The following is a 12,653-nucleotide window of genomic DNA, read 5'->3' as shown; positions in this document are numbered from 1 at the left end:
AGGGTCCCAGCCTGGGCTTCCTGGTGGATTGTAAGGACTAGCACCTGATATAAGATAACAATCTTCTTAAGATGAACGATACATTAATGGATAAAGAATGTCCTGTTGCTATGTAATTAAAAGTTCTTGCTGGCATAAGAAAGAGCCTTTGTGCAGGGCGTTGGTGACTCTCAGGAGGCAGAAGCAGTTTGAGGTTAGCTTGGTCGAGTTCAGGACAACCAAAGCTACATAGAGAAACCCTGTCTCGAAAAACCAAAAATAAATAAGTAAGTAAGTAAATAAATAAATAAATAAATAAATAGGACAGGAAGGGGAAACAGAGGGAACTCAGTCTAAAAACTTGAATAAAAAAAAAATGTCTTTTATTTCTAGTAGTCTCTTTCTGAAATTTAGTATTTCATTCAAATTTCAATGTAAACAACAAAACACAGCAATGTAAGTAGTACTTGTGATTGATACCAATAAAAATTATATTATGTACTTTCATATATAACAGCTGTTACAACATAGCAAGATCAAATATAGGTTCTTCCTAGGTTATTTATGCTGTTATTTCAAACTCCTAGGCTCAAGGAATCCTCTTGAATCAACTACCTGCCCAGCTCTGACTAAAGCTTTAAAGCACCATGCCTGACTCACTACTGTATCCTGTTGTTTTATGCATTATAAAAAGCCATGGTGGGGCTGGGGCTGGAGTATAGCTCAACAGCATGAGTATTTGCCTTTATCATGTATGGGACCATAAACTCAATTCCAGGACCACACAAAAGCACATATCACTATGTCACAGAATTGTTTTATTACCATTTCAGTAACTGAATTTTGAGGTTGTGTTTCTTTTATGATACATATTTTACATTAAACATTTAAAAAGTCTGATAAGTAGCTTTACAAACTCCAAAACGAGTACACAAAATGTACAAAAGGGTAAAGAACCTTTCATTTAAACTACAAGATTTAAGAAAATAAGTATAATGTTCTCTAAATTATTAAACAGTTGGCAACAGGTAATTACAATCAGGTTGCCAGAGACATACTTTTGTACATACATAGTTGTATAAATAAATTTAGTAATTGCAAGTAGACAACAAAATGATTAAATTCATGACTTTGGGTATCAAACTGACTAGAATTTTATTTCTTCACACCTCCAGTAACACTGATTTCCTTTATACTTTAAAATAATAACTAATAACTAAAAGCCAAGAGAAATAAGAACCAAAACTCATCCAATAATATTGTCAGTGTTAATGTTACTTAGGTTTTCTAGAAGATTTTAAGAAGTATAGTTTTAAATAAGATATAAATTTAAATTTTATTAAATTTATAAAATTTATTAAATTTAAAAGTTATTTGAAGCATCAAGTTATAAAAGACAGAATTCATTAAGTAATCCATGAAGAGACGTTTGTGCTGTTAACTACTACTTATACATTAACTTTCAACACTGTCCTCACCTGCCCACCGGCTACAATGGCTCCAAAGAGATGCAATAAGCAACACTTAAGACTTTCCTTGAGATGTTCACTTTCCTGAAAACATTCTGTAAATATAATACACAAATAAACAAATAAATAAGATTTCTATTTCAGAACACAAGTCATGTCTAAGGAATGCTTGAAACTGACACATGAAGAACTCTATGTGCAAAGACTAAAATCTGTCAAAGGGCAAGGCTCACAAACACTGGTCATATCTCATTTACTTCTCATAAGGACACCCTGTACCATTATAAATAAGCTACTGTAAGTTATCTCATCTGAAGTGATATGGTTACTAAGTGAGAGAACTAGAACTTAACCCTGTCCTAACTTAAATCACTTCTGTTTGCTTACCAGCTGACACTTAACTTTAGTGAGTTACAAAATGAAAGAGTGAAATAAAAAAGATTTCCTAAATCTACTCCAAAGATCATGATATATCCCAAAATTCTAGCATCTAATATGTCTTTTAGTATAATAAAATATCCTGCTGCTTTTAAATGCTATAAATGCACATGTCAAAGAAAAATCAAGGCAAGAAAACAAAACAAAATATTAGAAAAAATTTCCCTCTGACCTTTTCCTCAACTTGCCAACATACCTCTACCTTAAAAAAAAAAAAAAAAAAATTTTTTTTTTTTTTTAAAGAAAAAAAGCAGCTGTACAATATATAGCCTTTTTCAGGAATTCAGGGAATATTGATTCTAGAACCCTCACATCTAAATACAAAAAGCCATAGATGCTGAAGCCCCTGAGAAAAATGATGCAGAATATGCTTGTAACCTATGACAATCCTCCAATATTCATTAAATATCTCTAGATTAGTTAGACTAGCTAAAGATGTAAATAGTATGTACTCACTCTAACGCTGAACTGTTTAGGAGATGAAAACAACTGCATGTTTTCAAGCTACAGTTAGCTCTATCTGCAGATGTACAGGTCATGGATAGGGAAAACTGACTGTACTGAACATACTTTTTAGTTTTTTTAATTTATTACATTATGGATACTACTGTAATTAACAGATAATTTAAATTATTCATCTTTATCACCAAAATAACAAAACAAAACAGCATGATGAACATTTCATTAACCAGTTCTCTACTGATAAACTGTTGTTTCCCCACCAATTTGGGGAAGGGTGTTGCATTGTGTACACGTATGTGATCCTTCTTGACTCTGCCCCTGAACACTGGAATTACAGACATGTACTGTGTGGGTCCTCATGTCTGCACATCAAGTACTTCACTGATTGAGCCATCTGCCAAGCCCTTATTTGTCCTTTCTTTTTAATTCTATAATACAGTTTTGCCTTTATTACATATGCATACAACAATATTATAGATATCCTACTTTATATATAATACTGTCAAATATAGTTGTAAAATATACTAACAGAAAGAATTAAACCATTACAGTTATGTTGGAATAACTGGCATACACATGCTTTCCTGTTTTAAACAGTATAAAAATGAACAAAGTATGTCCCAGAAAACTGTTATACATAGGAGAAAGCAAACATGTTGAACTCAAGGATCAGATTTCTTTTTAGAGACACTTTCAGAATCACTGCACAGAATGGGAGGACCCTAAAAGACCAGGGCTGTTTACTGAGTTCAGGGGCCAGAAATCAATGTTAGGAGACACTGGGCCAACTGGGATTTGCAAAGCAGAATACTGGAATGGAAAAAGTTATACCAGGTGCTTCAAAAACACATATAGCACTTATTTTGTGGTTGAGTAACAATTCTCATAAGATAAAGTAAAATTCCACAAGCAGGCAAAAACTACAAAGATGGTGTAAGCAAAACGATTTTATAATCTTATACTAAGATGTAAGATGGGTGTTTCATTCAGCCCTGGGGAAACTCAAGAAAAGAAATAGTATAAAGGTTATAAAAAAAATACATACCATATATTCTTTAATCAAAAACTTGCAGGATGGGCAGTGAGAAGGCTCAGCAGGTAAAGCCAATTGCTGCCAAGTCTGATGGCTTAAATTCAACCACCAGGATTCACAGGTAGAACCTTCTCTGACATTTGTGTAAGCATGTACAACACATAAACGCAGAGACTTTTTTTTTTCTATTTTAAAAGCTTCCTAAGGTACTTGTATTAATATCTGGCAAAATGTATACAATTTTAACGCATGTAGGGAGGAACATTGTGCTACCAAAAAAAAGTAGCTAATAAAGTAGCAAAAATGTTATCTGAAGTCCCTTTTCATGAAAATTGTAACAAAAATGGAAAACAAAACAAAACAATTCTATCTCATCCAAAGCCAAGAGTAAAAGAAAGTAAAGGCGATGAAAAAAGAGAAAGTGATGCTGAAGGATGCTTTGGATGACAAAAGTTCCACAAGTTACCTCAATGTCAGGAGAGACATCAGAACAAATAAGCATGATCACTACACTCCCACCGTACAACATTGAAACAGAACTCAACACGTTGATTTGACTGAAGGCATCTGATCCTATCAAAGCCATCCACATCTTTCTTAAAGCCTACCACTAGAAAACAGTTTAGAGCCTTTGAAAAACTAACAAGTTACTATACAGTTTGGTTTCCTAGTTATGGCTTTATGGATAAGCTTCTAAATGAATTCCCACAAGGAAGCAAACTAGTTCTTCATAAGAATAAAAACAGGAGAAGTCTTTTGATAAATTAAACTCTGCTTTACTCAGGGCTCCAGCTTTGGAGGTTATTACAACCTGACAGTCCTTTTAAACTGTATGTTACCAAATATCAGGGTGCAGCCCTGGAGTTCTCAACTATGCCCTAGGTCAAAGCTATCTACCTACTTGTAGAATATTTATTAAAACTGGCTCAGTTGCCCAGATGCATTAGAATAGCCTTTAATCAAAGCAACTGGGAGGGGGAGGGAGAGGGCGGAGGGGAGCAGAGAAGAGAAGAGAAGAGAAGAGAACAGAAGAGAAGAGAAGAGAAGAGAAGAGAAGAGAAGAGAAGAATAGTAGAATAATAACTGTCATGGCTCTCTTAAGAGAAAAAGTCCTTCAATTTACTTTTGGCTCTCCAGTCTGTTTATATCTTACACCAAATAACCTCTCTATTAAATCCTAAATATCCCACAGGTTTACATACTCTTATTTTATAACGCCCACTACTTGATAACTTTGAAACATTTTACAACAGTGTTCCACCTCAACTCCTCTACTTTATTTCCTACCCCAGAGTATCGTTTACCTTATTCAAAATTGATACATGCAATATGGTTCGCCAACAGCAGTTCCTATGTCAGAAATGAAGAACAATAACCCACTTTCAGTATCACAGAAGCCTGATTTCTGCCACCCAGAAATCAGCACAGCTGGTTACAAGACTAGGCTTAACTTGTGCTGGAACTTAACCAGAGCAAATGGGCAACTAGGGACCCTGAAGTTAAATACCTTTCTTGATAATACATGCACACACTGCCCTCTGGAGGAAAAGAATTTACCTTAATGATAAAAACAGTTACACCAACTATGGATTTCAGATTCTAACTTCATTAGAGACAAACATTTGCTGGCTGAAATAGCAGCAGTCCATTACAAGGGCCACCAAATAAGAAGTCATTTAGGAAATCAACAAAGAAGATGCAGCAACCAAACAGGCAACTGACTATCCCTTGCTGCATTTTGGTAATATGTGCTCAGGACAGAGACCTTTCCACCTCAACCTGAAACGGTCAATGAAGTATCTGAAGCCCTCCTTCTGGAAATTATTCCTCCATTTAGCTTCTCAAGAGCTCTTCAAAATAAGAATGTACCCTCATCTGCTTCCCAAATCACTCAGAGTATATCCAAATCTCCAGGAATTTGATACTATCTTCATTCCTCTTAGAGATCTTACTCTTCTAAAAAGATGGACCATTAAGTGATTTTTTTAAAATTATGCCTGGATATTCAGCTTATCTGAACAATATTACCAAAGGCCTTCTTGAGACTTCAGACAGCTTTTGGACCATGGTTTATCAATGCTCTTTTCTCTGTGTAGATCTGTTTTTTGAGAAAGAATCCTAGTCTTCCATTCAATAGACCTCTAAGCCTAACAAACCAACAGGCCATTAAAAAAAAAAAAAAAAAAAAAAAAAAAACAGGTTATATAGAGCCTGCCTAAGGGTTAAGGAGACTGTCTCAACTGCTTTTCAATGGGGAAAACAAGTGTAAATACAAACTTACATGAAGCCTCACAGTCAACAACTCACTGGCTTTTTCCTCTTTTGTACTTATTTATTTACCACATGGGAAAGGAGGCACATTTTCATGTATGGCACATGTACAGATGTCAGAGGACCACTTGGGAGGGAGAATCATTCTTTTGTGAGGTTGTGGCATGTTCAGTGAATGACTGCTATTATGCACAAATGGGGAGCACTAACTCAAGTTACTGGGTTATTAAACAAAACCAGAATTTGTGAAAGCTATGTTTTGAGAGAAATATAGGAGGAACTGGAGGGGAAAATTAGAATATGACAATAATCCATCGTATATGTGCATTAAATTCTCAATAATAAAAGTTTTAGAAAAAACTCTGCCTTGCTATCTACATTTGGTTCTGGCTAGTCTTTGCCTTTTTATACCCAAGATAAAATTTAGTTCTCTGGGGGCTTGAGAGATGGTTCTGTGGTTAAAAGCACTTGTTGTTCTTGTAAAGCCCTGTTCCTAATCAACTCCAGTTCCAAAGAATCAGATGTCCTCTTCTTACTTCCAATAGATACCAAGCATGTATGCAGCTCATAGACATATATACAAGCAAAGCATTCACATAAAATAAAATGACTAAAACTAATTTTTAAAAACTAAAAATTAAGCCAGGTGTGATAATGCACGCCTTTAATTACAGCACTGGAACGCCAGAGACAGGCAGATCTCTGGGAGTTCAAGACCAGCCTGATCTACAAAGTGAGTTCCAGGGCAGTTGGGACTACACAAAGAAATCCTGTATCAAAATACCAAAAACATAAATGAGTAAAATAAAGATAAAAATTGTTCTTTATATGTGCCTAAAACTATGTTCATGGCAATAAAGAAAATAAAAGTTTCATCTATAGACTTACCCACCTCCACTACTCTGGACTTCAACATTAGATACTCTTCTTCAAGGAGATGACTAACGGCAATTACAACTGATTATGCCAGAGCTAGTACTTTTGCTTTAAACATGGTTGCTGGATAGGGTATTTCCCCACTGTTCAAATAATTTAACTTGAAATCAAAAAAGACAAGAGCTTTCAAAGGATGAGACAAAGACAGTGGAAAGACAGCAGTGCTAAGATATGCTAAGCCTTGCCTTTCCAGTACTCTTTCATAGCAATGAAATGATCAAGACATCAGGATATCTTCAAATCTGAGATAGAGATATATGAATGACTAAAGATGTTTATGTCAGAAAGCCATCTGTTACTGAAAACAACAAATCCATACTTATTCATGTATCCCACTGATACATCTAGGATGGACCTCTGTTTATATCAAAATATTATTGCCTTTGATCCATCAGAATGGTTTGTTACTGGTAATGAAGTTGAGAAAATATTGTTCAACTCATAATGGCATTTAATGGCTTTGAGGAACTATCCTTTGGCCCTGGTTGCTCTTAGGATACACTGACAGGTGCAAACTTGGATTTATCAATATAAGACCAAAAAGTTAAGAATTCTGATTATCCTGCTAATTCACCTATGCTACAACATGGAATTTGAGTGTTTTCATTGGTGTAACTATTTAGCTCTTGTTAGATGACTAATTCTGCCACTGTAGACATCGGCTACAACTTCTATCCTATTTAGTGCCTTTGCTAAGGGGCAAACAAGTGGAAGCCCACACAGGGCAGAACAATAGGGTTAGCTCACTGTAGCCCAGGCCCAAGGCACACATGGTCACCTGATATTCTATCTAGTACCTTCACTAAACTGCTAAGCTCAAAGACTATAACCTCCAAAGTCTATAAATGTGTTTTCCTTTGTTCTCTTCTCTTTGTTGTACTCCTACTCCAGTCTCCCCAGCTGCAGGTAGAGAGCAGCCAGACTCACTGAAGGATGTTTCCCCTGAATCTGATTCAGTGCTACCTCTAGGGAACCTCAAAAGAATCTTTACTACTTAAACCAGCTTTCATTCCATCTACAGATACAGAATGAATCATTTTGGTATATTAAAATACTTACTCTTACACATATTTTTAACATATTCTTACATATATTTAGGACACTATAAGTTATATAGCTCAGGGAATTTTTCTTAATTCTAAGTACAAAATATTGTTTTAAAAAAGCAACTGTACGGAACTCCCTGGGTTGGCCCCTGATCCTGCTGCTCCTGTGTTCTGTCCCCATCGAGAGCACCCTTGGAGCTCTGATACACCCCCACCCATCCCACCGCAAGCCTGCCCTCCCTACCCTGTGCCCTACCCTGCCCATAGTCCCGCCACTCTGGTTGAGCACTAGGACAGAGGGTGGAGGCAATAGTCCACCCTACTTTGGGGACTTCTCGGAGCAACTCTGAACAAAAGAGACCTGCCTATCCACGCGGGACCTGCTTGGTCTCTGACCCCCCACCTCCAGTCCTCTGCTGGAGTTCCGGACCCCTCCCAGAGATCCGCCTATCTCTACGGGTCCACTCTGAGTTCCAGCAGGCAATATCCTTGACCCCAAAGCAAGGCCTCTGCTAAAGAAAGAGGCCTCAGCTGGAGATTGCCTGTTCCCAGTGAGATCCGACTATCTGTGCAGAAACATCCCCAGTATCAGCCCAGCCATTGTCCTCTTCGGCCAGCCATTGGCTAGAGTCCACACTACTTCGGGGACTTCTCGGAGCGAATCTGAACACAGGAGACCTGCCTGTGTGTCCACATGGGACCACCCGTAATTCCCACCTGCTTGGTCTCTGACCCCCACTTCCAGTCCTCTGCTGGAGTCCCAGGCCCCTCCCAAAGACCCGCCTATCTCTGCAGGACCACTCTTGAATTTCTGCAGGCATCTTCTACTGGATCCTCATCCCTGACCCCATCCCTGGGTCCCTGTCTGCGGAGAGACCTCCTATAGAGCTTGGACCACCTAGAGCTACAGATACTGAACCTCTGACCCACATAAGCCCACCTGGGAAGTACCATAGAGAGAGGGGGAGATCCCACTAACACCTACTGGAAGAAGCTATGGAAGACAGCAATACAAGAAAACACCTAACAACAGAAAGACAAGCATGACAACACCAGAATCTAGGGAATCTACCCCAACTAGAATGGAACACAACAAAGCAGAGGAAGGAGAAGGGAACAACTTAAATATTACTGTCATAAAAATGATAGAGGCCCTCAAAGAAGATGAGAAAAAAAATCCCTAAAGAAATGGAGGAAAAACCAAACAAAAAAGTGGAAGAAATGAACAAATTCCTTAAGGAAAGTAAAGAAAGTACAGAAAGCCAAGAAAAAACAAGCAGGTGAAGGAAACAGATCAAGACTTGAAAATTGATATAGAGAAAATGAAGGCAACACAAACCGAAGGAATGCTGGAAATAGAAAAACTGGGCAAAAAATCGGGAACTACAGATGCAAGCATAACCAACAGAATTCAAGAGATGGAAGAGAGAATCTCAGGCGCAGCAGATAAACTAGAAGAAATACATTCATCGACCAAAGGAAATCATAAATCCAACAAATACTTAACACAAAACATCCAGGAAATGTGGGACACCGTGAAAAGGCCAAACCTAAGAATACTAAGCATAGAGGAAGGTGAGGAAGCCCAGCTCAAAGGTGCCGAAAACATATTCAACAAAATCATCAAGGAAACTTTCCCAATCTGAAGAAGGACATGCCCATGAAAGTACAAGAAGCATACCGAACCCCAAATAGGCTGAACAAAAGAAATAAGACCCCTCGACATATAATAATCAAAACACCTAGCATACAGAATAAAGAAAGAATATTAAGAGCAGCGAAGGAAAAAGGACAGGTAACATATAAAGGCAGACCTATCAAAATTACACATGACTTCTCCATGGAAACCCTCAAGGCCAGAAGGTCCTGGTTAGATGTTCTACAAGTGTTAAGAGAACACGGATGCCAGCCTAGGCTATTATACCCAGCAAAATTCTCAATCACTATAGATGGAGAAAACAAGATATTTAATGACAAAACCAGATTTTCCCAATACATATCTACAAATCCAGCCCTACAGAAAGTATTAGAAGGAAAACTCCAACCCAAGGAAGGTAACTACGCCCACAAAAATGTAGGCAAACGATAATCTAACTACACCAGAAACCAAGGATAAAGCAGAACAAATATATTCACAATCCACTGCCAACAACGAACCTAAAACAAACATGCATCAACAATCAATTGTCCTTACTCACCCTCAACATTAATGGTCTTAACTCACCTATAAGAAGACACAGGCTAACAGATTGGATACGAAGACAAAATCCATCCTTCTGCTGCATACAAGAAACACATCTAAGCTTCAAAGATAGACATTACCTCAGGGTAAAGGGATAGGAAAAGATCTTCCAATCAAATGGAACCAAGAAGCAAGCAGGTGTGGCTATCCTAATATCTAACAAGTTAGACTTCAAACCAAAATTAATCAAAAGAGATGAAGACGGTCATTTCGTATTCATTGCAGGAGAAATCCATCAACACAAAGTCTCAGTTCTGAACATCTATGCCCCTAATACAAAGGCACCCACATTCTTAAAGAAACGCTACTAAAACTCAAAGCTCATATAAAACCTCACACACTTATAGTGAGAGACTTCAATACACCACTCTCAACACTAGACAGGACCACAAATCAGAAACTCAACAAAGAAACAAAAGAACTAACAGAAGTTATGCCTCAACTGGGGTTAACAGACATCTATAGAACATTCCACCCAAACACAAAAGAATATATCTTCTTCTCTGCTCCACATGGAACCTTCTCTAAAATCGACCACAAACTAGGTGGCATAACAAACCTCAACAGATACAAGAGAATAGGAATAGTCCCCTGTATCTTATCGGACCACCATGCTTTAAAATTGGAATTCAACAACACAAATAGCAGAAAACCTGCAAACTCATGGAAACTGAACAATGTGCAATTGCACCACACCTGGGTCAAAGAAGAAATAAAGAAAGAAATTAAGGACTTTCTAATATTCAAACAGAATGAGGACACAACATACCCAAACTTATGGGACACCTTGAAAGCAGTGCTACGAGGGAAGTTCATTGCACTAAGTGCCCATATGAAGAAAACAGATGATAGTCACATAAGAGAATTAATAGCGCAATTGAAAGCCTTAGAACAGAGAGAAGCAAACTCACCCCATAGGAGCAGACGCCAGGAAATAATCAATTTGAGGGCTGAAATCAACAAAATAGAAACCAGGAAAACAATACAAAAAAAAAAAAAAACAAAACAAAACAAAACAAAAAATGCAATGAAGAGTTGGATTTTTGAGAAAATCAACAAGATAGACAAACCTTTATCCAAACTAACAAACAAGCAGAGAGAGAACATGCAAATTAACAAAATCAGAAACGAAAAGGGAAACATAACAACGGACACAGAGGAAATCCAGACAATTTTCATGTCATACTTTGAAAACCCGTATTCCACAAAAACTGAAAATTCAAAGGAAATGGACAAATTTCTGGGTAACTATCACCAAAATTAAATCAAGAACAGACAAACAACTTAAATAGACCTATAACCCGCAATGAAATAGAAGCAGTCATCGAAAGCCTTCCAACCAAAAAAAGTCCAGGGCCAGATGGATTCAATGCAGAATTATACCAGACATTCAAGGAAGACCTAATACCAATACTCTTCAAACTATTCCACAAGATAGAAACAGAAGGTTCATTGCCAAACTCTTTTTATGAGGCCACAATAACCTTGGTACCCAAACCTCACAAAGACACAACTAAGAAAGAAAACTACAGACCAATATCCCTGATGAACATCGATACAAAAATACTCAATAAAATACTAGTAAACCAAATTCAAGAATACATCAGAGAAATCATCCACCATGACCAAGTAGGCTTCATCCCTGGATTGCAGGGATGGTTTAACATACGAAAATCTATCAACGTGATCCACCATATAAACAAACTGAAAAAGAAAAAACTTATGATTATCTCCCTAGATGCTGAAAAAGCCTTTGACAAAATTCAACACCCTTTCATGATAAAGGTCTTGGAGAGATCAGGGATAACAGGAACATACCTAAACATAATAAGAGCAATATACAGCAAACCAGCTGCCAACATCAAACTCAATGGGGAGAAACTTAAGCCAATTCCTCTAAAATCAGGAACAAGCCTGCCCTCTCTCTCCATATCTCTTCAATATCATACTGGAAGTTCTAGCTAAAGCTATAAGACAACAAAAGGAGATCAAGGGAATCCAAAATGGAAAAGAAGAAGTCAAACTGTCTCTATTTGCAGATGATATGATAGTTTACATAAGCAACCCAATAAAATCTACCAGGGAACTCCTACAAGCTGATAAACACCTTCAGCAAACTGCAGGATACAAGATAAACTCAAAAAAATCAGTAGCCCTACTTTTTTCAGACGACAAAGAGACAGAGAAAGAAATCAGAGAAATATCACACTTTACAATAGCCACAAGCAACATAAAGTATCTTGGTGTAACGCTTACAAAACAAATAAAAGACCTATATAATAAGAACTTTGTGGCTCTAAAGAAAGAAATTAAAGAAGATACCAGAAAATGTGGAAAGATCTCCCATGCTCTTGGACAGGTAGGATAAACATAGTAAAAACGGCAATCTTGCCAAAAGCAATCTACAGATTCAATACAATCCCCATTAAAATCCCACCATAATTCTTCACTGACCTTGAAAGGATAATAATCAACTTTATATGGAAAAACAAAAGACCCAGGATAGCCAAAACAATCCTATACAATAAAAGAACTTCAGGAGGCATCACCATTCCTGACTTTAAACTCTACTACAGAGCTGAAAACAGCCTGATATTGGCACAAAAATAGACAGGTAGACCAATGGAATCGAATTAAAAATCCTGATTATTAACCCACACACCGATGAACATCTGATTTTTGACAAAACAACTAAAATTATACAGTGGGGTAAGGACAGCATCTTCAACAAATGGTGCTGGCACAATTGGATGAGGGTGTGTAGAAGACTACAGACA

At 37.3% G+C, this 12,653-nt stretch overlaps 1 protein-coding gene across 1 annotated transcript in view; it reads right to left on the bottom strand.

Moving 5' to 3' along the window:
• The window catches only part of Nbeal1 (neurobeachin like 1), a 147,629-nt gene that overhangs the window by 100,193 nt on the left and 34,783 nt on the right, over nt 1–12,653 (bottom strand). Inside the window, exon 7 of the mRNA XM_051190293.1 lies at nt 1,458–1,543. Within this exon, the coding sequence (XP_051046250.1) occupies nt 1,458–1,543 (86 nt within the window). The remainder of the gene's footprint in view (nt 1–1,457; nt 1,544–12,653) is intronic.

This window comes from Phodopus roborovskii, unplaced genomic scaffold (genome assembly GCF_943737965.1).
Source record: "Phodopus roborovskii unplaced genomic scaffold, PHOROB, whole genome shotgun sequence".
NCBI classification, from domain to species: Eukaryota; Metazoa; Chordata; class Mammalia; order Rodentia; family Cricetidae; genus Phodopus; species Phodopus roborovskii.
This window is presented reverse-complemented; position numbering and strand designations above follow the sequence as displayed.